The 27,268-nt window shown below is 41.8% G+C and overlaps 1 protein-coding gene across 7 annotated transcripts in view; it reads left to right on the top strand.

Annotated features, from left to right (window-relative positions):
- The window catches only part of LOC122428625 (amyloid beta precursor protein), a 287,533-nt gene that overhangs the window by 55,099 nt on the left and 205,166 nt on the right, over positions 1 to 27,268 (top strand). For all 7 annotated transcript variants that reach the window (XM_043448647.1, XM_043448648.1, XM_043448649.1 and 4 more), the window contains exon 2: positions 8,201 to 8,368. In XM_043448647.1, coding sequence (XP_043304582.1) covers positions 8,201 to 8,368 — 168 coding nt within the window. The remainder of the gene's footprint in view (positions 1 to 8,200; positions 8,369 to 27,268) is intronic.

Consider the following 27,268-nt stretch of genomic DNA (forward strand, 5'->3'; position numbering starts at 1 on the left):
GCTCTCACATCCATACATAACTACTGGAAAAACCATAGCCTTGATTAGATGGACCTTTGTTGGCAAAGTAATGTCTCTGCTTTTTAATATGCTGTTTAGGTTGGTCATAGCTTTTCTTCCAAGGCACTGTTTTAAATTAAATTTTACTGGAGCATAGTTGTTTCATTGGCTTCCCAGGTGGCGCGACTGGTAACGAACCTGATTACCAATGCAGGAGCCATAAGAGACCTGAGTTCGATCCCTGGGTCGAGAAGATCCCCTGGAGGAGGGCATGGCAGTCCACTTCAGTATTCTTGCCTGGAGAATCCCGTGGACAGAGAAGCCTGGAGGCCCACAGTCCATAGGGCTGCAAAGAGCGACCACCGCTGACGTGACTTAGCACGCGTGCACGTGTAGTTGCTTTATGATTTTGTGGTAGTTTCTACTGTACAGCAAAGTGAAGTAGCTATGTGTATATGTATGTCCCCTCCTCATGGATTTCCTTCCCGTTTAAGTCACCAGAGCAGAGTAGAGTTCTCTCTGCTATTCAATGTTGTTGTTCAGTCACTAAATCATGGCCAACTCTTTGCACCCCATGGACTGCAGCATGCCAGGCTTCCCTGTCCTTCACTGTGTCCTGAGTTTGCTCAAACTCATGTCCACTGAATCAGGGATGTCATCCAACTATCTCATCCTCCACCTCCCCCTTCTTCTCCTGCGTTCAACCTTTCCCAGCATCAGAGTTTTTTCCCCAATGAGTCGGCCCTTCGCATCAGGTGGTCAGAGTACTGGAGCTTCAGCTTCAGCATCAGACCTTCCAGTGAATATTCAGGGTTCATTTCCAGTAGGTTTAATAGGTTTGATCTCCTTGCTGCCCAAGGGATTCTCCAAACAGTCTTTTGCAGCATCACAATTTGAAAGCTTCAGTTCTTCGGCACTCAGCATTCTTTATGATTCACATTGGTACGTGGCTACTGGGAAAACCATAGCTTTGACTGTACGGACGGACCTTTGTTGGCAAAATACTATCCAGTAGGTTCTCGTTAGTGATCTATTTTACGCATAGTATCAATAGAGCTTTAAAAGAGACAATATGGAAATGGATTATCTAGAGAGGTCGGGAAGGGAATTTCCTCCTAAGGCTAGCAGGTCCTATTTTTAGGGTAAATCAAGCTCATGCTCAGCTGGAGGACTGTGATTGTGGGTTAGGATTCCTTGACAGGTGTTTCCCTCACATGCAGGCTGTCGTAGGTGTAGACTTGTGGTGTGGGCTCTCCCCCTGGGATGGCCTCCATGCTGTGTGTCTCAGTTTAAGAATTACCTTTACCAGTATCAGCAGAGGCCATGGATCCATCAAGGAGCTAGAACTGTCATTTGAAGCCAGTTCACTGGTGTCCCCAAAAGAATGTCAGATTTCAAGGAGTGAAATATGTGGATTAGATCTCTGCAAGGGATGTCTTCTCTCTTCACTCACTTGTGACAAGTCAATTTTAGGCCTGAACCTCAAGCTCTGATCTTCCCAGGTAGCACAGTGGTAAAGAATCCACCTGCCAATGCAGGAGACATAAGAGACCCTGGTTCAATCGCTTGGTCAGGAAGATCCCCTGGAGGAGGGCATGGCAACCCACCCCAGTATTCTTGCCTGGAGAATCCCCGTGGACAGAGGAGCCTGGAGGGCTACATTCCTGTGGGTCACAAAAGAGTCAGACACCTCTGAGCACGCACGTCATGTTTTCAAGCTCTGAAATAACTATACAGCAGCTAACGAATGTGAGGAGCGTAGCCCCTCTCCACACAGGTAAATTGAAGCTGTGTGTGCAGTTTTGGTAATCACTTTCCAGTTTTCTGTATGCTTTGATTAGCTCCTCTGTTTTCTCACTACAAATACATGCACCCACACACAGGGGCCAAACCTTGGAAAATTGCAATTTTCCGTTTTAATTTGAGAGTCACCCTGGTCACATCAACAAAACCCTTGATGGCATAGGTCCAGCTCCCAGCTCTGCCTGCTCATACTTCTGTGACCTTAAACAAATTCCTCCAGAGCCTTTTCCTTCTGCTTAGAGTTGAGACAGATGATTTTACAGATCCTTTCAGTTCTGTGATCCTGATTTTAATTTCAGTTCTCCTCTGTTGGAGACAAAATGGGCAATTGTAGATGTTCTGGTTCTGCTTAAGTTACTGTTGTTGGGTTTTTTGGGTTTGTTTGTTTGCATTTAAAGGAAAGCCTTACAGATCTTCTTTTCCTTTGGAGACTGAAAATTTGTTTATGTTAAGGATTAAATGAGGTACTTTATTTGGCCTTGAAAGGAGTTCATGCTCAAATCTTCTTGATTGTGACGCTGCAGAATAATTACACTGAAAATGGAAAATCTGAATGTTTAAAAATATTTTTGTGCATGTGCAGGGGGCATAATTGTATTATGCCCTGGCTAACGGAAAATTGTTTATATGAGGAAATCATGGATGTGATAGAAGTATCATCATGTTGTGCTTTTTAAAAGCTACTCACTATATAAAATCTAATCACTCCAAGGAAATTGTGTACTGATTAAATAGTAGTCAACACTCGGCTATAGGAGGCCAGCTAGCTATTCAGACCAGTAAGAAGTTCGTTTAAATGCAGAAACCAGATGGTTTTCGTTAGCCAGAAACCTTAAAATTACATAAATCCACGGATGCACTAAGCTATGGATCTGTGCCTTCTCCTTGCCAAGCTAGACTTCTCGGCCAGTGAAACAGAGAGTTCCTTGTTCCCTTTCTCTTTGAGTTGGGACTGTGTGGGGAGGAATGCTGCCAAGCCAGCTCTATAAGGAATTTTGATCTCCTTGATGATAATAAAGAGAAACTTTTTGGAGAAAGGGAACACCCAGTTTGAAAGACAGTGTGAGAACTTGTTTGAGAAGTCGGTCTTGTGCTTGTAAATTGCACCGATTCCAGCTAGGTGTAGGTTTCCAGGGTCGCCTTTGCAGCGTGGCCCAGATTAGGTATATATATTTTATTTGTTTGTTTTAATTTCCCCTTCCGCTGCTCTCTAGCTAACTTACTTTTGGGAAGTCCATTTTCCCTTGGCAGCTTGTCTGTATATGATGACCCTAAAATACAGAGCTGGCAGCAAATGGTTGTTTTTAAAAGATAGACAGGATTTTTTAGCTGTAGCACTGGGTCTCTGTAGTTCAGAGCATTCTGTAAATAGCCCGTTGCTTCTCAGGCAATGTTCATGCGCCATTGTTTCAGCCGGTTATTCTGTTCCTTGTCATTGAGCACTGTTTTCCCATGGGAAAACATCTTTAGTCTTATGATGTCAGTGGAAAGTCATTCAAGTTATAAGAATTATCTTCGTCTTCAGTCTCTCTGAAATGCGGAGACTGTGAATGGCCATTTATAGCAGGGTGCCAATCTTTTATGTGTTGTCTTAGATTTCTGCCAAGTAACATTAAGTTGTTACTTTAGATGGTGTTAAGATGAAAGCAAAATTAAAATCATCATTATTTAAGTGGATATATTCCCCATCCACTCAAGATTTTATATTTTCTATTTAAAGGAGAAATGATTTGTAAAAGTTAGGAATAATTACCTTTAGGATGACTTTGACAGGGTATTATGCCTTGTCACTAGCTGCAAATAATTTACCCTAGGATGGAAAGATTTCAGTTTCAAGAGTGTTCATTTTAACAAGTCCTGAAAAGGACACTGTGTATGATGTATTAAGCCATTTTCTGAGGTTTCATTCAGGAAAAGGGATTTGGGTAAACCTGTTGGGCCCTTGGAAGGCTAGGTATTATCTTCCATGTGACCACCTTGGCATGGTCATGGTCCCCTTCTGTTTGAACGACAGTGTGTGAGTGGGCTGCCCTCAGAAACCAGACTTTGTTTCTTAGATGGGTTATCTGATGCCAGTAAGGATCCTGGGTTGTTTGTCTTGTTTTTATTAACCAAACCAGGGATATGTTACCTAAAACATGAAATTCTTTGCAGGTGTACTTCATTAAGAATAGAAAAGCATCTGGTTCCGTTTGTTCTCTACTATTCCCTTACTTGGATCTTGTACACGGCTGGTATTGGCTTGGAAAAGAATTTTTGTTCAAGACATACGTTTTTGTGATTGAAGTATTTATTTATAAAGGGCTTCTTGTGATGTCAAATGTCACAGGTATACACATACAGCCAATTTTATAATTTCCAGCATAATAAGTTGTCCTAACTGTTGAGGAATCAAGGTTTGAACTATTAAAAACTTGATTCTAAGAAAATGGGGATGTTAATGGTCATGACTCTCCATATTTTTTTTTTAAGTTAATACTAAATCTCATCTGGTAGAAATCTGAAAGGTTTGAAGCATTTGTCTTCTTAACTCCCATTGTCAAAAGGAGGAAGTCATAGGCAATTAAAGATATATTCCAGTAAGATGATAGGGCCATAATCAGTTCATTTGAGGGGAATGAGAGAATGATTACCACCATTTGGTAGTGGGAATATAGAAATATACAAACAGATGGCAATTAAAATAACTGTAAAGTCAAGAAGACAGAAAAATAATGAAGAATGGAAAAAATAGAAAGATGGTAAAAAGTCAAGGTAGGAAAAATGGAGAAACATTTGATTTGTTTGTCCGATAGAGTGACCAGTTGTCTACTTACCAGTGCATCTGATAGTTTTAGTGCTAAAAGTCTCATATCCTGGAAACCCCTTAGTCCCAAGCAAACTGGTTGGTCATGCTGTTATCAGGATAAGCACTTGCCTGATTTATTGCTTTGTCCCCAAAAACAAAGTGCCTTGCATGTATTGTATACTCACATTTACTGAATGAAGAAATGTTAGTTGCTTTATTTATATATTATTGCCATTGTTATATTTTAGTTGCCACTCAGCAGCAAGGAGATGAAAGACTTCTTCAAGTAGATAAAAGAGAAGCAATGGCCAATAGGAATGTCTTATTTGTGGCATTGAAGGATTTTGAGTTAGTAAGAGGATAATCAGAAAAATAGGGAGCTAGGCTAGTTCACTGCAAAAGAAGCCAAGGGGAAAGACTTGCAAGGAAGAATTCAGGTATGGCAAAGAAATTGAAAAGTAACAGGTATTGGAGAAAAATACTTTCTTAGGAAGTTGTATGTAACCTTTGAGAAAATTGTTCCAAGGGTGGAAATGTAAACCACCCTATAAGAGTCTTAAGAAGCAGGTAAGAAGGTGGTATCACTGAGTATTTAAATCACCATCTGATAGGATTTGTTGGAAAAAATGAAAAAATAATAGTTCTTCTAGAGCAGAGATGGGTAAACTAGGGGCCACTGGTCAGATCTGGTTTACTGCCTGTTTTATAAAGAAAATGTTCCTATGAAGCAGCCACACCCATGTTGTCTGAGGCTGCTTTTGTATTACAGCAACGGACTTAAGGGCTTCCCAATTGGCGCTAGTGGTTAAGAACCTGCCTGCCAGTGCAGGAGACGTAAGAGACACAAGTTCGATCCCTGCATCAGGAAGATCCCCTGGAGGAGGGCATGGCAACCCACTCCAATATTCTTGCCTGAAGAATCCCATGGATGGAGGAGCCTGGCGGGCTAACGCCCATAGGGTTGCAAAGAGTCCAACATGACGACTCAACGCACACAAAATAGAGTTGAGCAGGTACAAGAGACTGTATGGTTCACAAAACCTAAAATATTCACTGTCTGCCCTTTGACATAGAAAATGTGTTGACCCTCCCTGCCCTAGAATATAATAGAATGGAAGGAAATATTTTTTGTCTATTTGCTTTTTTTTCCAGCAGAGGAGATCCGAGCATATTTGTGGATGTATTGTGAAGCTGGAGAAAAGGAAGAACTTATTGGGTATCTTATTGTTGCATAATAGGTTACCTCAAAATGAATGGTTTAGAATAACAAAGACTTGTTATCTCAGTTTCTGTGGATGGAGAACTTGGGAGTGTCTTCTGGGTGGTTCTGGCTCAAGTTCTGTCTTGAGGTTTCAGTCATGTCGGCAGATGAAGGCTTGATGAGGCTGTAGGGTGTTTCCAAGCTCACTAATGTTGCTGTTAACAGGAGACCTTGATTCCGCATTACATGGGCCTCTCCGCAGGGCTGCTTGAGTGTCCTTCCAACATGGCAGCTGGACACCCCTCCCCGCCCCCCAATACCAAGTGATCCCAGAGAGCAGCAAGCAACCCTAATGCCCTTTGCAGCCTTGCCTTGGAAAACATGTATCATTTTTGCCCTACTTTATTTGCTACAACAGAAAAACCCTGAATATTTTATGGGATGACAGTGATGAGAACATTAGTCTAGGAAGTAGGGACTATTGGGACTCTTGGAAACTGGGTGCCATGGGGTAGAGAAATTGGTACCTCATGTTGCTTGAGGGGAGGATTTGGAATGCAGGGACTTCATGTTGACAAGGAGATAGAAACTGTGGTGAACTCACTGTGGAGAATCTGAGGTACAGAGAAATGTTGAGATAGAGGCGGGGGGGAGTTTATTCAACAAAATTATTACCAACCATGGTAAAAGATCATTAGTCTTCCTGTTCAGTTATGGGTAAGTTCTCAAGATTCTTAGACTGGAAGTCTTTGGGACAAGAATGAGTTTGAGCAGAATAAAGTACCATGGCAAATATAATGATGATTTCATTATTAGATTTTCAATTTCTTGACAGTGGAATTTAAAAATAAATGTATTAATATATGTTTTATGTATTTATCTATGTTATAAATATATTTTATGTCCTTCATTGCATCTAATATGGGGCCTTGTCTATAGGTATCTGACTGCTTGACTTTCTTGCAATGTTATTATCTTACTATTTAATTCAGTAAAATGGACAAAATTTATATGTTGTTTTTTGAGGATCAAGGCATTAAATTACTCTTATTCCCTCAAGAAAACTGTGAAACGTAACGTTTATGAAGCATTCTGCTTAGACTGCTTCTTTGCATCTGTTGGAGCGTGGGCCTCTCAGTTTCTGACTGGGAAATCATAGATGGTGGGTAAAGCCCCAAACTGGGGAGTTGAGGGGTCCCAGCTACTCTGCTGACGATCCAGTACTATGGCTTGCATTGCTGTTTCTTACCTTGGGCATCATAGAAGCAGAATCTTACTAAATACATTTTACAAAGTAGAACTAGAAATGTAGAAAATGTTAACCTGAAGCATGGTTTTAGAGATTGTGCCCGGGAGCTTTTGCTCAGGTCTGAGAGGTCTCAGCTGGGTTCAGTGCACGATTTTTTTTTTTTTTTTAAGGATAAAAATCCTCTTAGGGATTTATGGACAAAATGTGTATGATGATGACTAGAATGGACAGATGTTTGATCTATTTTTACATTTCTGTGGGAAGAAGTGTCAGGAAGCTCTTTCTTTAACCGAAATCTCTTGGTGTAATTTTAGTGTTGTTGTTTTTTTCCCTCCTGTGAGCAATTTTTAGACATGATACAAGTTATTCTAGAATCACCCAGTTCCCAGCTACATGCATGGCTTCTGTTGGAAGTTAACTCTTCTTGGCATGGACCTCACACATTTCCTCGGCAGCTGGATTTAACCAGGGAGGAATTACTTGGCCTCCATGTCCTGTCTTTTGATTCTTTGATTTTGAATAAGACTTTTACTCTTGCCAATTTATTTGTCATCTCGTGCTGATTTTTTTTTTTCCCCTTTTTGAGCTATCAGAACACAGTAAGTGGGGCAGTGTGGATATTTCAGAACTTCCATTTTCCCCTTTTAAAAATATTTATGTGGACCTGGCGGTCCAGGGTTTGGACTCAGTGCTTCTCTGCTGTGACCCAGGATCAATCCCTCGTTGGGGAACTAAGATCCCACAGGCTGTGTGGCCTGGCCAATATATATATATATATATATGCTGTGCTGTGCTTAATCGCTCAGTCCTGTCCTATTCTTTGCAACCCCATGGACTCTAGCCCGCCAGGCTGCTCTGTCCATGGAATTCTCCAGGCAGGAATACTGGAAGAGGTAGCCAGTCCCTTCTCTAAGGCATCTTCCTGACCCAGGGCTCAAGCCCAGGTCTCCTACATTGCAGGCAGATTCTTCACCATCTGAGCCACGGGGGAAAGCCCAGCTCACAGAAAGCATAACCCGTAGAGATTCATAATTGAGAGTTCCCACGAATAGAGCTGTTTTTAGCATATCTCCATGCTGTGTTTCTCTTCACAGCCCTTCCTCCAGCCTCCACCCCAGAGCTATGGATTTCTATAACTGACCCAAGCTTATCTTTCCAGGTGCCCACTGACGGCAATGCCGGCCTGCTTGCAGAACCCCAGGTGGCCATGTTCTGTGGCAAGCTGAACATGCACATGAACGTGCAGAATGGGAAGTGGGAGTCGGACCCATCGGGGACCAAAACCTGCACTGGCACCAAGGAGGGCATCCTGCAGTACTGCCAGGAAGTAAGTCTCCGCTGGCGGCCAGCGGTTCGTGTTGGATCACATGCATGTTTCGTGTTCATGTAGCTTCTTTCATGTTTGTATTTTACCATTTGCAGCGAACATCTTGGTTCCTAATGATTCACCGTACCATATTTGCTTGCTTTATCCTATAGTATGCATAAATATTTTTGAAATTATTTACTAAATTTATGAGACTGTTAGTAAAAACAACTTAAGTACAATCTTGTATGTAAAATATACTTCAGTTTTTTTTAAAAAAAGAGAAAACACTCAACTGAGCAAATGTTAAGGTGTCTTGGCACTTCTGTTTATCTTTAGAGTATATCCCACCATGGCTGTGTAGTCAAGGTATTGTGTTTAAAAGTAACTGGAAATTGGAAGATTGGGATTGACACATACAGACATATTACTATATATAACCAATGAGAACCTGCTGGGAGCTCCACCCAACACTGTAATGACCTGTGGGAAAATAATCTAAAAAAGAACATAGATAACTGATTCATCTTGCTATACAGCAGAAACTGACATATTGTAAATGAACTAAACTCCAATGAAAACTTTCAGTTCAGTTCAGTCGCTCAGTCATGTCCGACTCTTTGTGACCCCATGGACTGCAGCACACCAGGCCTCCTTGTCCATCACCAACTCCCGGAGTTTACCCAAACTCATGTCCATTGAATCGGTGATGCCATCCAACCATCTCATCCTCTGTCGTCCCCTCCTCCTCCTGCCCTCAATCTTTCCCAGCATCAGGGTCTTTTCAAATGAGTCAGCTTGTCACATCAGGTAGCCAAAGTATTGGAGTTTCAGCTTCAGCATCAGTCCTTCCAATGAACACACAGGACAGATCTCCTTTAGGATGGACTGGTTGAAAAGTGACTAGAATTAACTTTATGTTATCAATTTGATATATTTTAGCTCATTTATTTGTTTATATTTAATTTTAGTTTTTCTCTCCTTCTTATTACTATTTGAAAATGTAAAACACTTAGATTATTGAAACACTCAAGTAAGAAGTTGCCCTCTGAAATCTCACTTGCCACCCATCCTCTATTAATAAATATTTTCATCCTTGATTTATCCTTCCTGAAAAAGAAAGAATGTACTTTTCCTTTTTTTCTTACTAGCTTACAGTAAGTACTGTTCTGTGCTTTATTTTTTTAACATAATTTTTAGATCCTGGAAATCACCCCCTTGCCATTTGTAGAGATCTTCCACCTTCGTGTAATTTTTCAGAGTTTTCTTGCCATTATTGTATAGGGTGTTTTTTTTAATTAATTCAGTTTAAAATAACGAGTCCAAAGCATGTTGTCCCACATTTCTAGATAGTTATATATTCCTACAATATGGAACTCTTTGTGTTTTAAGAACATTTCAAGGAATTAGTCTTCTGCCTCTTGACAAAGCAAAATTTCTTACCTTCCGTAAGCAAGAGATAACCTGCCAACATTCTGTTTAGTGTAATCTTTTATGTGCAAGAAAATTTTCTTTGGCCTTTTTGGATCCAAAATGTGTGTTAATGAAATATATATCTACATTTATACACCTACATGTATATTTTTATTGATAGCACTATAAGAAAAGACAATCTCTAAATTCTAACTCCTGTGTTTTGGAAAGCAAAATGACATGGTGTTATCACAGTATATTGCATATCAAGTAATTTTTGTCTTGAAGGAGTATGAACCATGATGTGAAAAGATACTTCTTTGTATTTAAGTAGAAATCACTAATATTTGCATTCTTTATATTTTTCTAAAAAAATCTATTACATAAGCACTGATAATAAATTTACTTTGCGCAGCTATGACATTTCTAAAATATACATTTTTGGAAATAATATTAACAGTTAATTGAAGAGTTCCTGTAGTACAGTTTTGTGGATAACTTACAAGTTTGGTAAATTGGAATGCTGCATGCATGCTTATAGGTTTTAGATACTATTTTACTTTTCTGGATACACCTGCAGATTATGTACTCGATTAAATACATTTTCTGAAGGTTGCAACTCATTTATTTAGTGACATTGATTGTATCATCATTTTCTGTTGAATGATTCTTTTGATGTACGTATCATAGTTGGCATCTAAGTTTTTCTTCAGTGTCAGTTATAAATAATGTTTTTACATTTGCATGATGACTATAAAAATCACTCTTCATAACTCTGAGAACAACCCTTATTCCCACTCCACTTAGAGATCCCACTAATGCCTGGGTAGCTTCGCTTCCTGCTTTAGTCTGCTGTTTGTCCCAGGGCTAAGCCACAGGATTGTTCTTTCCAGTCCCAGACTTTGCCAGATTGTTGGTGGTCACAGCGTGGTGCGAGTGGGTGGGGAGAGGGAGAGTGAGCCCTTGGTTGTTTCTCCTTCGTCTTGAAATTCTGGTCGTACCTGCTTGTCTCAGCTCACCACCCACAGAGATCGTGTACAAGGATGCATGTAGGCCAGAGTCCTAAGATGATTAGACAAAAGTTAGGCTAGAGAAGTAAGAAAGGGTCCAGACATCAGGCCTTGTGAGCCCTTTGAATGAATTTGGTCTCTTCTGTTAATAACAGGCTTCCCTTGTGGCTCAGCTGGTAAAGAATCTGCCTGCAATGCAGGAGACCTGGGTTCGATCCCTGGTTTGGGAAGATCCCCTGGAGAGAGAGAGGCTACCCACTCCAGTATTCTGGCCTAGAGAATTCCATGGACTGTATAATCCATGGGGTCACAAAGAGTCAGACACAACTGAGCAACTTTCACTTTTAGGGAAGGAAATGGAAACCACTCCAATGTTTTTGCCTGGAGAATTCCACAGACAGAGGAGCCTGGAGGGCTATAGTCCATGGGGTCACAAAGAGTTGGACACGACAGAGTGACTTAATACTTCTTCTTTCACTTTCACATCTGTGACAACAAAAGTGTCCTTGAAGGTGTTTTTTTAAAGAAGGAGAGTAACTGTGCATTAACATTTCTAAAAGTCACCCTCTTGCTTAGTCACTCTGACTGCATATCCAATTTCTCAGTTTCCTGGGGGCCAGCTGGAGCTTACTCTCTCCCTCCGTGCCCCAGCCCATTCTACTAGTGACTCTGAGCCGTCAGGGTCTTAGACCCCATGATCTAAAAAGTGGGAGAGGGGAGCAGAAGCGAGGAGTCATCCCAGAACTTCCCCAGGAATTTTACTGGTGCTTGGATGTTAAGACTGCAAGGAGATCCAACCAGTCCATCCTAAAGGAGATCAGTCCTGGGTGTTCATTGGAAGGACTGATGCTGAAGCTGAAACTCCAATACTTTGGCCACCTCATGCGAAGAGTTGACTCATTAGAAAAGACCCTGATGCTGGGAGGGATTGGGGACAGGAAGAGAAGGGGACAACAGATGATGAGATAGCTGGATGGCATCACTGACTTGATGGACATGAGTTTGAGTAAACTCCGGGAGTTGGTGATAGACAGGGAGGCCTGGCGTGCTGTGGCTCATGGGGTCGCAAAGAGTCAGACACGACTGAGCGACTGGACTGACTGACTGGATTTTAAGAGACAAATGCTTGTTTGTGACTTTTTAAATAGATCTTTCATTAAAAATATTAAGTGCAAGATGATTATATAAATACTTTTCTAGAGCCCAGTGGTTCTCTCTTCCATTTTCAGACATATAGCTCTGGGTGCCAAGGATACAATAACAAGTACAACACAGGACCTGTTCTTAAAAGGGGATCTCAGGGGCAAGAAAGGCTTATAAAATAATTTTAGCAACAGAAAATCGAATGATGATGATGTTGGCACATGGTGATAATGTTGATGATGCTAGTGCCATCTAACTTTTATTTAGCATTAACAAGGTACTAAGCTTCCTTGCCCAGTGTTTGCCATCATTTTACCCTCATGATGCCTCTGGGGAAGAATCCTGAGAAAGAACCTTGTTGAGTTGCAACATTAAGGGAATCAAAAGTAAATCAGCAGAGGGGAAGCAGTAGCTAGAAACTGAAGATCGGAACCAGGAGGTATTATGTGCTGGAAGTCAAGCTAAGTTAATATCTAAATGAGAGAAATGATGGGGATGCAAATGGGCTGCAGACCAGAAGTTCAGTTCAGTTCAGTTGCTCAGTCGTGTCTGACTCTTTGCAACCCCATGGACTGCAGCATGCCAGGTTTCCCTGTCCATCACCAACCCCCAAAGCTTGCTCAAACTCATGTCCATCAAGTTGGTGATGCCATGCAACCCTCTCATCCTCTGTCATCCCCTTCTCCTCCTGCCTTCAGTCTTTCCCAGCATCAAACCAGAAGTGATTGAAGTATAATTGTTGACGAGGCAAATCATGACTGTGTTGCACAATGAATGCGTATCAAAGGTTTTCCTCATCAGATAACCTCTAAGGTGTTATCCAGTTTGATGTGAAGAGATTTAAATTCTTTTTCAACAGACTTCATTCACAGGGCTGTGATAGGAATCATCTGATCTGCAGTGCATGAACCAGGAAGCATTTGCATTGCTGTCAGATTAGTCTCTACCCTTATGGAGTAGCCTTCTTGTTACTGTTGTTCTATTGCCCAGTCCCGTGTCCTTCTCTTTGCAACAGGGTTACCTACAGCCAGTCAGTCAGAAGAACATACCCCATTGAATCAGATCTCCTTTCCCCACCCCTTCCAGACTCTGGAGGACAACACCTGTATTTCACTGCTGAGACAGTCAGTGCATAATCTCTTTTGTCCATTTCTGAATCATGGACATTGTTTTTTAATAGAACAGTCTCCTAACTTGGCAAATGAAGAGCAGTTTTCAGGGAATAGCATGGGAGGAAAATAAAACTGTGGTCGGTTACAGTAAGAATAACATGTATGGGTGATGCAGCCATCTGTGGCCTCTTTGAGGAAAGCCCAAGAGGCAAAGAACTTGTGAGCAATTCACAGAAAAGGGAGAGGTTTTGTTTTCTGTTGGGCTTTGTCTTTTAAAGGGAAGGAACCTAAGCTGAGGAAATTGTAGGAAGGGTAGGTGTCCATCATATGAAAACTAGGCTCAAGGGTTAATAAAATTAGAGAGAAATGAGATCCTATTCATAAGTGACTAGCTGAATCTTAGAAAAGAAAAATGAGGAAGAAGGGTGAGTAGAGTCAGTTTATGTTGACAGGAGCTTGAAATTGTCTTGTACATGGAGAATATTTCCTCCTACTGATGGAGAGAATCTTGGAGTAGGGATAGCTTACAGAATTTTTCAAAAACAGCATCCAGAAACTGGATCCTTAGACATTGGAACCGAAACTCGGTGCTGTCTGGAATTTCTCTGTTGGGATCTGTTGTTATCTGCTTATCCTTTATCCTCATTTTCTCTGGCAAAAATGGGCTTCCCCTAGGAGGTCAGGGAAAATGGCATCCAGTAGCTCTGGGAATGTGTCTTCCCAGCTTAGAATTCCAACCTCATCCTGGTAGTTTGCACTCTTAATTTCCAGTAGGGGTTCTCATTGGTCCTGCTTTTGGTCATGCGTCTATCTTTGGACCAGTCATCGTAGCCACCAAAGGACTCAGTACTCGACTGGCTCTTGGTCATGAGGGTGTATGGTTTGTTTGATGAGCCAAGCAGAGCCACCTGGTGTAGGGAGAGGAGCTCTTGTCAGAAAAAAAGGGGTGATGAGTGGCATGGAGGCAGAGTGGAATAATGACCACAGCCCAACACAATGGGCTCAGAAACACATATTGCCTTTTAAAAGCTTTGTAGATTGGAGAATGGGCATCTGAGGAAATTCATAGTGCATCATGACTTTAAACAACTTTTGGGAAGGTATGGGGGGGTGGTATTGGTGGTGAGATATTCACTCAGAACCTTTAAACAGTGTTTGATTTTTTCTATTGAATAGTGCCTCCTAAATGATCTACTTATAACATTCCTGTTGGTATTTTAGAGTCTTCCTACTACTTGCCATGTTGTAGGTAGCCTGAAATTTTTCTTTTATAACTAGAAATACCTTTCATTTGTAAGATTGAATATTTTTGTGTGCTGTTGGGAAATGTTTTTTTCCTTTTTTTTTAAACTCCATGTTTTTATTTTAGATGATCATTTGATTCCTTGTTAATATAGCGAAGGAAAATAATGTTCATAATTTTTTCAGCTCTCCTTCTAACAGGTTTTGTAAGATATATTATTTTTGTATCCTTGAAGTTTAACATTATGGTCTGTTATATTGCCATAATTCTCACAGTCGTAGGTTCTCCCTTTAACTTGATTCACTGTTTGCAGCCAATCCTTTCACCAAAGGATCTCAATTTCTATATTGTTTATGTTGATTCCTCTCTTTCTTTGAATGCCGTCATCTTAGTTATTTCCCGAAGTTGTTCTTATTAAACAATAACTTAGTTATGTATAGAATTCCAGGTTGACAAGTATTTTTGTTTAGTACCTTTAAGGTATTATCCACTATATCCTGCCATCTACCATTGTGCAAATTCCCCTTTTTTGATTATACGAAACTGTCCCCATTGACGGTGCTCTTCATTTGCTGATTATTTTCTCTCAATAGTGATGAATCATTTTTTTCTTTATGTTCTCAGTTCCTCTTGTGACCAAAACACAGATGTTTTAGAGACAGCTGGCTGAGTCAGAGAGGCAGCTGTGAGCAGTCTGTGGTCCTAGGACGGAATGAAAGCAACTGAGCTCATGACTACAACCTCATTTTGACCTTTTGCTAACCAGTTTAACTCACTCGTTAATTTGTTTTTCCAAAGAATTGCCTGTGTAGCTGCACCTCATGTCTGTTGGTGCTTAGCTTCGTGTGATGCGTCAAGTACTATTATTTTGATGGCGAATTATCTAGTCCGTGTCCTTTATAGCCTCATGCTCCTCTTATTTTGTATTCCCTGCTGCTGGTTGTTTAGTTGTTCTTCTTCTTTTTTTTATTTTGTTTTTTGGCTGTGCTAGGTCTTCATTGCCACGCAAGGGCTTTGTCTAGCTGTGGTATGTGAGCCTTTCATTGCAGTGGTTTCTTCTGTTGCTGAACACAGGCTCTAGGGTGCAATAGCTTGGTTGCTCCGTGGCATGTGGGAACTTCCCAAATGAGGGATTGAACCCATGTTTCCACATTGGCAGGCAGATTCGTCTTCATCGCCAAATCACCAGGGCAATCCTGGTTGTTATTGTTAATACTCGCATTTTTGCCTCCTGATTTCTTTGGTCCTATCATTGGTCGTGGGCAAGGTTAGGAAGAAAAAAGTAAAATTGAGGTTTCCCAGGTGGTGTTAGTGGTAAAGAACCTGCCTGCCAATGCAAGAGATACAGGTTCAATCCCTGGGTCAGGAAGATCTTCTGAAGAAAGAGATGGCATCCCACTCCAGTATTCTTGCCTGGAAAATCCCATGGACATAGGAGCCTGATGGGCCATAGTCCATGCGGTCACAAAGAGTCTGAGAGAGCTGAGCCACTGAGCATGCACCTTAACTCCTGGCTAAAAGCCCTTGTAAAGTTTGGTTGGGAAAAAAGTTTGAAACTTAGGTTTGTGTAATCAGCATTTTATCTCATTTCATCCACATTCTTGGTACCCATAAATTTCCTCCTGTTCCCTAATCATAATAGTTAATGTTTCTGCCTAGTCATCATTTAAATACTGGGCACTTTTGAAATATAAAAATTCTCTTTACGTTTTTTTAATTAGCACAGTGAGTACCATTCTTTTATTTTTCTCCATCAAATGTGTATTGAGGACTGGTATAGACTAAATATTTGTGTCTTTCCTAAAATTCTTCCCTGGTAGTTCAGTCGGTAAAGAGTCTGCCTGCAATATGGGAGACCCAGGTTGAATCCCTGGGTGGGGAGGATCCCCTGGAGAACAAAATGGCAACCCACTCCAGGATTCTTGCCTGGAGAATTCCATGGACAGAGGAGCCTGGTTGGGCTACAATCCATGGGATCACAACAAGTAGGACATGACTGAGTGACTAACACTTTCACTTTTTCCAAAATTCATATGGTGAAGCCTTAAGTTCCACTGGGATATTGTTCAGAGGTGGAGACTTTGGTAGATAATCAAGGTTAGATGGGGTCATGGTGGTGGGGCCTTCACGATGGGATTGGCGCCCTTAATAAGACAAGACACCAGAGAACTTGCACAGAGTTTGCTTTTTCTGCCCTGCTCACAGAAAGAGGGGCTGTGAGCACCCGGAGGGAACGTGGCAGTCTGCAGGCCAGCAAGAGAACCTTCAACAGAGCTCAACTCTGTGGCCCCCACGACTTCCAGCCTCCAGGACTGCGAGAAAGTAAATTCCTGTCACTGAAGCCAGCCAGTCGATGATAGCTTGTTACGGTAGCCTGAGCTAAGACTGGGACTTAGCTTAGCTCCTTTGGGCAAAAGGATTATAGGCTCAAGGTGTCACTGAGAGTTACAGTTCCCAAAGATCCTGCTTTACAAAACGTTTTATCCAGCACTTGTCCCTGACTCAGCATGAGTCATCGTTTAGCATCTGCTTGTGGACGGCCTGTGGTTGGCACAGACACGGGGACTGAACGAGGCTGGTGCTCTGCACTGCTCCCTACGCTGACGGTGAAGTGAAGGTCGCTCAGTCGTGTCTGACTCTTTGCGACCCCGTGGACTATACAGTCCACGGAATTCTCCAGGCCAGAATACTGGAGTGGGTAGCCTTTCCCTTCTCCAGGGGATCTTCCCAACCCAGGGATCGAATCCAGGTCTCCTGCATTGCAGGTGGATTCTTTACCAGCTGAGCCACAAGGGAAGCCCCTCATAAAATGACAGAGCCCCCTCATAAAATGACCTTGCAGAGACTGTTTCTTTCCATTGACAGAATTCCAAAGAAATTTTTAGCAAGTGTTGGGGGTTGTTGGCCCGTTGTCCGTATTTGCCTTTAGTTTATTTTTTTACCCAGTTAAGATACAGGTGCTGTGATAATGCTCAATAAACATTTAAATGTGGTCTTCAGTATTCAGTTAAACCTACTAAATGATCACTAAATACACTCCCTAAAAACATGAAGCAAACCCTAGATTATTCTTCATGTGACCCTGTGGTAATATGTTCTGTTGAATTTTTTTTTTATTAGTGCTCTTTTTTTCCTTTAATTTTTACTTATTTATTTTTGTTTGGCTGTGTTGGGTCTTATTTGCAGCACATCGGAGCTTTACTCTTTGTTGTGGTATGAGGAATCCTTGATTGCAGCATGTGGGATCTAGTTCCGTGACCAGGGATAGAACCTGGGCCCCCTGCACTGGGGAGCTCAGAATCTTAGCCACTGGACCACCACGGAAGTCCTTGTTCTACCCTTGCCTGTTGATGAATTATGTCTTCCAGCAGTTAGCCGCTCCCCTTCAGTCTTGGTTGGACACGAGACTTGCTTTAACCAGCAGAATTGAGTGGTGGTGACACTGTTTTACTTCTGGGTCTAAGCCTTAAGAAGGCCTGGAAATGTCTCCTTTTGCACTCTGGGAAGGAAGCCAGGGGGAGAAGCCCAAGTGGAAGAGAATGGAGGCCCTCATTCAGTTGCGATGCCTGAGCTCTAGGTCAGCTGCCAGTCATGTATGCAAGGCCAGGTGGACTTTGCAGCCTTCCTTGCAATACGCTAGCCGATACCATGTGAAGAAGAATCGCTTGGTCAGCTCACAGAATTGTCAGGAGTTCTAAATTATTATGGTGCAGTTAGCCCCTAAGATGGCTCCCAACAGTGCTGGCCCCCTCTGGTATTCACATCCGTGCACAGACTCCTCCCACAGTGTGCCGGAGGATACTACGGAAAAGATGCCTGTGACGTTTGAAGCTAGACCATAAAAGGCACATCGCTTGTACCTTGCATACTTTTGCTGTGTTGGAAGCCAGCCACCATGTTGTAAGGATACTCAAGCAGCTCCAGAGACATGTACATATGCTAAGAAGGACCTGAGTGTTCCTGCCAGCAGCCAGCACTCACTTGCCAAGCAACGAGTGAACTACTTGGAAGTATATCCTGCGGTCTAGTGAAGCCTCCATATGACCAGAGCCGAAGCTGACATCTTGACTATACCGTTGTACAAGTCAGGATCACTCAGCTAAGCCACTTCCAGATTCCTGACCCACAGAAACTGTGAGATAAGAGATGCTTCCTGTTTGAAGCTACTAAGTTGTGGGATAGTTTGTGTGCAATAATAGATGGCCACAACAAACGCTCCCTTGATGACTGTTTTCCTCTGTGGACCTTTGGTAGAAAAAAAATTCCTGCATTGTATACTAGATGGAGAAAGTGCTGCCATCACAGAAACAATTTGAAAATAAGTATATAAATTATTCATCATCTAACAGCCTAAAGTGGCCACTTGCCACTATTATATTACCTAGCCATTGGTCTCAGGAACCTAGGAGTCTTATAAATATAAGTAGATCAAAACTAGGATAATATCCCTCTTAAAACATACATTATAAAGCCTAGGAAGAATTAGAATTTTTAGATCTTGTTGTCCTCTTTCTTTTGGATGAAATGAGACTTTAAAAATAGTTTTATTTTAAATGCAGAGGCTTTAGGTTGAGAGAAGAAAAAGTTGAAAGTGTACTTCAGTTCTTTATCTGAAGTATCATTCCATCCCCAATTTTTTCTTTTTATCCCAAATTTAATTCAGGCCAACTGAGCAAATATTTACTGATCCAGGATAGGATTTTGTGTCAGGCATTGCTGAGTGGCCAGACATCATTCTTGGCTCATAGAATGTGAAAGTGTTGGTTGCTCAGTTGTGTCCACCTCTTTGCAACCCAACGCCAGGCTCCTCTGTCCATGGAATTCTCCAGGCAAGAATACTGGAGTGGGTTGCCATGCCCTCCTCCAGGGCATCTTCCTGAGTCAGGGATGGAAGCCAGGTCTTCTGCATTGCAGGCAGATTCTTTACCATCTGAGCCATCAGGGAAGCCTCTCTTCGTTCTTCAGGAGCTTCTAAGTATGCAGTGAGATACACTGAGAAAATAATTGAGGAAATTGAAAATGTGGAATGAGGCTGTGAAGTAGACGATCTTGATTGTGGAGATTTGGGATCTAACCCTAGAAGTGAGTAAGGGCTGTGCGATTGTTTTCAGCAAGCGTTTTCTGGTCACAATACTAATAGAAAGATTAGCCTGTATGCAAGGGTGATGTGAATTGAGAAGAGAAGGAGATTCAGGGAACTTGCCTGGTGGTCCAGTGGTTAAGAATCCCTCTTGCAGTGCAGGGGATGTGGGTTTGATCGGTGGTCAGGGAACTAAGATCCCACATCCCAGGAAGAAACTAAGCCCGAGAGCTGCAAAAACAACAAAAAAATCCTGCATAATGCAACTAAGACCCAGCACAGCCTAAATAAATATTTAAAAAGAGAAGGGAATTCAAGTCTCAAGATGCTAATATGAAAGGCATGGGAAAGATGATCCTGCCCATTGCTTTTGTATAGATGAACACATATGTGATGCCTCAGTTCAGTTCAGTTCAGTCGCTCAGTCATGTCCAACTTTGCAACCTCATGGACTGCAGTACGCCAGGCCTCCCTGTCCATCACCAATTCCTGGAGCTTACTCAAACTGTCTTCATTGAGTCGGTAATGCCATCCAACCATCTCATCCTCTGTCGTCCCCTTCTCCTCCCACCTTCAATCTTTCCCAGCATCAGGGTCTTTTCAATGAGTCAGTTCTTTGATCACTTGGCTGAAGGATTGGAGTTTCAGCTTCAGCATCAGTCCTTCCAGTGAATATTCAGGACTGATTTCCTTCGGGTTGGATCTCCTTGCTGTCCAAGGGACTCTCAAGAGTCTTCTCCAACACCACAGTTCAAAAGCATTAATTCTTCGGCACTCAGCTTTTTTTATAGTCCAAGTCTCACATCCAGATGTGTTATAAGGGAGCTCTTAGGGTCAAGTGCAGTGAAAGGGAAGCATGGGCCTCTCTGTTGAACCCCTATTCAAATGCAAGCCTTTGCTCTTTGACAGCTGAGCAGTCCAGGAAAGCTGCCTAACCAATCTTAGACTATGTCCCCCTTTTATGATAGGAGCGCACAGGTGTGTATTGTAAAAGTTAAATGTCAGTTAAACAAGAAATTATAGAAATCTCAGTACTGTTCTTTCTCTTCTTTTAAGGAAAAAAGTTAAAACAGGCTTTTTGACCCTCCCTAATATGCAAAGCACCTTCTGGGACTCAGGGGTGTAGAGCAGGTGTCAGTGACTCTGCTTGCTTATGCTGGGAACATGTCTCTGGAGGGAATTTGAACAGGTTAAGCCTTGAGTCCTGGCTGAGATTTCCAGCTGGGAAACTTACACGCATGTAGCTTTGCTTCTAGTCCCTTCTATTAGATTGTGGATATCCTTTCTTTTTCCTAAGTATTTTCTTGTCCACAATTAACAGTATGTGTTTTCTGTTTCTTTAACCTCCTCGCTCTAAATGAACAGTTGTTTTGTCTATAAATTAACAGAATCATAAGACAAAGCACCCCAGTGCCTGGCCCAAACAAAAGCTGATGAGTTGAACAAAGCAATTTCCTTGGCCCAACTGTCTGCTCTAAAATATATAACCCCAGACAAGACTTCTTTGTCAACTTTGCTGTCTTCATGTTTTAGTTATGTGAAGTTAAAATTAATTGAACACATGTGATCCTTTTAATCTAATCAGCTTTGAGGACATATGGTAGACATGCTGCTATGGTAGAAACTGAAATATTCTTGGCCATTATTTTGCTGTGTGTGCCGTCCACCTTTATGGGCTTAAAATTGACCCACAAATGACAGGCACCTATGAGTAGTTGTTTTGGTATTTGAAAGATGAACAAATTCATATTATGTGAACATTTTTTGAGTAGAGGTACCCTACCTGTAGATGAATTCAGTTCAGTTCAGTTGCTCAGTCATGTCCAGCTCTTTGCAACCCCATGGACTCCTGCACACCAGGCTTCCCTGTCCATCACCAACTCCCAGACCTTGCTCAAACTCATGGATTTTCTAGTAGTCATGTATGGATGTGAGAGTGGACTTCCCTTGTGGCTCAGCTGGTAAAGAATCTGCCCTAAATGCGGGAGACCTGGGTTCCATCCCTGTGTTGGGAAGATCCCCTGGAGAAGGGAACCGCTACCCACTCCAGTATCCTGGCCTGGAGAATTCCATGGGGTTACAGAGTCAAACACGACTGAGCGACTTCCACCTGTATATGAGTACAGATACACTTTTTGCATTATTGGTCTATATAGTTATAAGGATTGCTTGCACAAACCATAGGATTCAGAGATGAAAGAGATGAAATCAGTTTGGATATTTCTTTGCACACCATTAATCATTTTTAATCAGATTAATGTTTCATGTAACATTTATCCTTGTGACTCTCTAGCTGTTTCCTAAATGCATACTCAGTTATTGCATATTTGCAGTAATATTATGGACTTTTATATTTGACCTCTTATTTATTAAAACTGTTTTGCCTGCATTGTCTTTTTCTTTCTTCTTTTTAGCTTTATTGAGATAGAAATAACAAACAGTCTTGTGTGAATTGGACCTTTACACGTGGTGATGTGTGTATATCAGTGCTGCTCTCCCAATGTGTCCCCTCCTCTCCTTCCCCTGCTGTCTGCACAAGTCTGTTCTCTTCATGTGTTCTATTCCTGCCCTGCAAATAGGTTCATCAGTACCTTTTTCTAGATTCTCTATATATGCACTAATATATGATACTTGTTTTTCTCCTTTTGACCTCACTCTATATGACAGACTCTAGGTTCATCCACATCGCTACAAATGACCCAATTTTGTTCCTTCTATGGGCTTTTTAAAAAACTTGTTTATATACATGTACAATGTTTATTTTATGTTGGAGCATACTTGGTTCACAATAGGTTGGATGTTTTAAAGATGAGAAAACGAGCCATAAATTAGCAGAAGGACAGTGAGGATCTTGGCTATATGTGGACACATCTATTTGTGTTTTTAGTCGTGTCCTGTCCTACTTATTTTGGTATCCCCCTCCCCCGTTTGTCTCTGCATTCAGCATGTTGGTATAATAGTGACTCATCCTTTGAACAGGGTTTTTGCACCATATTTTCCACCTCTGAGTATGAATGTATGTATATGACAGTATATATGCATACAGTGTCAGAAACAGACCTGGGCCACATTAGTGGGAAGTGGGCTGGCGCCCTGCGCATTTCCTGTCCCTTGCTCTTAGATGAGTCGTCATTGTGAAAACACAGCGGTGCACATCCCTTCCCATTATTGCAGTGGTGTTTCATCAGCTGTGTCTTGCCTCTCAGCTCCTCATTAAGTTGTAATCAAAGAGCAATTTTCAGCTTCCAGTTCTCTTTTCCAATTAAATTAGATATAGCCTCTAATATCTCCCATTATTACAAGAATTTATGTTAAGAAACGGTTTGAGATAGGATTTTTCTTTGTATTCCGGAGAATTATAGAGGAGAGACTATGTTCTTTTAATCCAGAAACAGAAATAGATTGACTTGGACATGCTTTGTTTCGGTTTTGATGCTGAAGTGAAAGTTGTTTAGAACTTAGAATTAGTATGCTGTCTGAGTACTCAGAGCTGTCACCAATTTGAGGGTTTTTTAAAAAGTTTATGATATATTTTCTTTTTTTAAAAAATATTTGATCCAAGTATAGTTGATTTACAATGTTTTGTTAATTTTTGTTGTACGGCTAAGTGATGTGTGGAATCTAAATTATGAGACAAATGGGACAGAAACAGACTTGAACATAAACAGAAGCAGATTGGGACTTCAGCATCAGCATCAGTCTCTCCAGTGAATATTCAGGGTTGATTTCCTTTAGGATTGATTGGTTTGATCTCCTTGCAGTCCAGGAGACTCTCAGGAGTCTTCTCTAGCACAATTCGAAAGCATCAGTTCTTGAGCGCTCAGCCTTCTTTATGGTCCAGCTCTCACATCCACACATGACTACTGGAAGAACCATAGCTTTGATTATACAGACCTTTGTCAGCAAAGTTTTGTCTCTGGTTTTTAATACACTATCTAGGTTTGTCATAGCTTTCCTTCCAAGGAGCAAGCGTCTTTTAATGTCATGACTGCAGTCACCATTCACAGTGACTTTGGAGCCCCCAAAAGTAAAATCTGTTACTGTTTCCACTTCTATTAGCTCAGATGGTAAAGCGTCTGCCTACAATGTGGGAGACCCAGGTTCAATCCCTGGGTCAGGAAGATCTCCTGGAGAAGGAAATGGCAATCCACTCCAGTATTCTTGCCTGGAAAACCCCATGGACAGAGGAACCTGGTAGGCTACAGTCCATGGGGTCGCAGAGTCTGACATGATTGAGCAACTTGACTGATAGGACGGGATGCCATGATCTTAGTTTTTTGAATGTTGAGTTCTCCAGGGGATCTCCCCACCCAGGGATTGAACCCAGGTCTTTTGCATTGCTGGCGGATTCTTTACTGTCTGAGCCATAGGGAAGCCCTTTTAAACTTTTGGTTCTTTTTAATTCAGAATTTCAAGCATATGTAAAAGTAGAAAGAATAGTATTTGTATTCCTCCTGTGCTCATCACTCCAATAATTATAAAATCTAATTGCTCTTGTTCTTGGAAAAGCCTGGAATCCCAGTTCTCTACCTTACCTCCTTCAGATGCCATGCATTATTTTGGGCAAGCCCCTTGAGCAGATAGATACGTTGCTCATGCCTTTTGCAGCTGTAAATTGATGAAGATAAAGTAAAGTAACACATGTTACTTATTGACTTCTGACTTACATGTTTTAAACACCATTTTAACAACACTACATAATTTGTAGCATTTGTCCTGAGTTGCTTCAGTTGTGTCTGACTCCTTGTGACCCTCTGGAGTATAGACCACCATGCTTCTCTGTCCATGAGATCTCCAGGCAGGAATACTGGAGTGGGTTGCCATGCCCTCCTCCAGGGGATGTTCCGGACCCTGGGATTGAACCCAAATCTCCTGCATCTCTGTCATTGCAAGCATATTCTTTACCGCTTAGCTGCCGGGGAAGCTTTTTTCAAAAAGAAATATCCTGGAGAATTTGATTAAAGGTTGATTTTTAAGTGTTGAAAGACCAGAAAAAGCAGTAAGCAAATTATTTTCAGAGTTAGTATCAATGCACATGACCCTGATCATTAATTCTGTTTTCAGCCTTTTATTGGCCACATTTGATTTTGTGGTCTTGAAACATCCTTGGTTATTTGGTACCTGGTGGTGGTGGTTTAGTCAAGTTATGTGTAAACACAACTTTGGGCATTCATTAATCCGTTGTTCCAAATGGCCAGTTGCAAAAGGATACTCCAAGAGGTCCCCTGTTTGTCCTTAATATTTCCAAAGAAGGAAAGTTTTTGTAGTATTAATAGTATGTGTCTTAAAGATATATTTTTGTATATGTAAGTTCTTGGCTTTCTTAAATATCATCCATATCTTTTCCTTGTTTGCATATTTAACAACTTAAATGTCATCTTGTCTGAGATTAATATTTTTTCAATTCAGATAAACATAGAGAAATGGAGACTCTAGATTTTTTTAATGTAGGATGAAAATGTGCCGATGGTTACCAAGTTTTTAAGGTATTTTTCTGGGAAAACTAATTAAGTTACCAACTATAACCTTCTAATATGGATCTAAGAGGGTTTCTACTCTACCTCTCCTGATTGTTGGTATTTGAAATTTCTTCAACTCCCTTAAATTTTTTAAATTGATGTATGGATAGATTTGCTGTCAAAGATAAAACATATTTGTATGGCGAGAGTAGGTAGCTGATTGTTACAGATGCCTGGCCCAGTCAGATGGGCCCCCTTAGCCTAGGAAGAGCCTGACTTTTAATTCTTCCTAAGTGTCTTCCTCAACTGTATGTATAACATTTATTAACAATAATCCGTTGCTTTTTATATAAGGTACTATTATTGGTAGGGCTTCTCTAGTGTCTCAGACGGTAAAGAATCTTCCTGCAGTGCAGGAGACCCAGGTTGGATATCTGGGTTGGGAAGATCCCCTGGAAAAGAGAATGGCAACCCACTCCAGTATTCTTGCCTGGAGAATCCCATGGACGGAGGAGTCTGGTGGTCTATAGTCCATGGAGTCACAAAGTCGGATATGACTAAGTTGCCACATCATACATACTTCAAAGAACAATCTTAGAAGACACTGAGGTGCTTATTTTTCTCAAAAGCTTATGATCCAACAATAATATCATGCCATTCAGGTTATCTTAAGAGATACATTGATGATATCCAGTGGGTGCTTAATATATGCTAAATTTCCCTATGTCTAATGGATTCTGAACTTAGGCAGAAATACTTGTTACCTATTGATCAAGCACTCACTGCGCTGTTACAGTGTTGACCGCCATTGAGGGAACAAAAATGAATCATACAGTCCCTGCCTTCAAGGAGTGCGTGGGGGCAGGAACGTACATCATTGTAATAGGTGAATGGTCAGTGGTCAGATAAAAGTGATGGCATAAAATGCTTCGGATTCAGAGATTGAAGGGATCAAGAAAGGGAATATTAGTCAACCAGCTTTTGAGCTGGGGCAGTTTTCTTGGGTTTTGTTCATTTGGAAGGAAGATGAAGCTACCAAAATAGCTTATGTTTAAAAGGGGGGGATTTTTAGATTTCCCTGGTGGTACGGTGGATAGGCATCCACCTTCCAATGCAGGGAACATGGGTTCGATCCCTGCCCAGGAAGATTCCCCATGCCTCGGGGTAACGAAGCCTGTGCACCACAGCTATTGAAGCCCACAAGCCCTGGAGCCTTGTCCGGCAACAGGAGAAGCCAGCGAAACACCGCACTGCAGGTAGCACCCTCCCCTCCCCGCCCCCACCCTGCAACTAGAGAAAGCCTGAACGCAGCAAGGAAGACCCAGCACATCCATAAATAAATAATTATTTAAAAGTGGGTGTGCTTATTGAAGTAGACCCATCACTCCTCACTGGAGTTACAGGTAACCAGGTGGTCCCTGTCTCATCCGCTCCATATCTCTGTGACTTGGGTCCACAGCCATCTCATCCGAGCATCTCTCTCTGTCCATCTTCTTATTTTCTTGCTTCTTCCGGTTGCCTGCTTCCTGTCCCCTCGTGGTTTTGCCAGGCACAACCTCTGTCTGTGACTTCCCCTGCCTGCCAGCCTTAGCTAACTAGAGCCTGGATGTGTTCGTTCACAACGCTTAAGCAAGGAGAACGCAGTTGACTGAGCGCTTTCCTCTGGCTGTAATCAGCTATGGGGCCAGAGCTGCAGAGTTAAAATATGGGCACTCAGGAGAGCTTTTGCAGAGAAGGGGGTGGGGGGCTGGAGGGCTGCAGAGAGGGGCAGGCATGTTGGCAGCCTCCTGATCAGCTTGAACCAACGTTCATGAAGGTGGAGCACCTCGGCGAGGCTGCGAGTGGGGGTCCCATTGTGTTTCCTGCCCATGGAAAGTATATTTGCAGCGGGGAGGCGGTGCACATATGTACTTAACCCAAATGTCAGGCACACTGTGATAAATACCAGAAAGCATTCCTGAAGTGGGCGAGAAGGATTCACATCATTACACTGTGAGTGGAGGAGGTTTGTCCACGGGGGAGGACCCTCGTGGACCTCGGCATTTGAAGTGCAGTGTAAGGGTCTTAAGAAGAGTGTGCTTGTTGCATAGTGAGTGTGTTTATTCAGTGACTGCCCTGTGTAATTCAGGAAGGGTTTTTAGGAACTGCGGACTGTCTGCTTTTCAAGGAACTGACCCAAGCTTGCATTTGCTTCTGCTTTAAATACTGATTACTGAAGCGGTCATCATCTGAATTTTTTCATAATTAAAAAAGTAGCGATCAGTGGGCTCAAAGAGGAGACATTTTGGAAAAGGATGGGGGCCCTATAAAAATCAGGCTTTGCTAATACCTGCTGTTTTAGCAAATTCTCAGTAATGCTTGTTGTGTGAGCACTCTATGCATGCAACATACAAGTGAAATAGCTTAGGGATCTCAGATATCTGTATTTCCTATGTGAAGGTGTGAGATACCACACAGGAAA

This window comes from Cervus canadensis, chromosome 27 (assembly GCF_019320065.1).
Source record: "Cervus canadensis isolate Bull #8, Minnesota chromosome 27, ASM1932006v1, whole genome shotgun sequence".
Taxonomy (NCBI): Eukaryota; Metazoa; Chordata; class Mammalia; order Artiodactyla; family Cervidae; genus Cervus; species Cervus canadensis.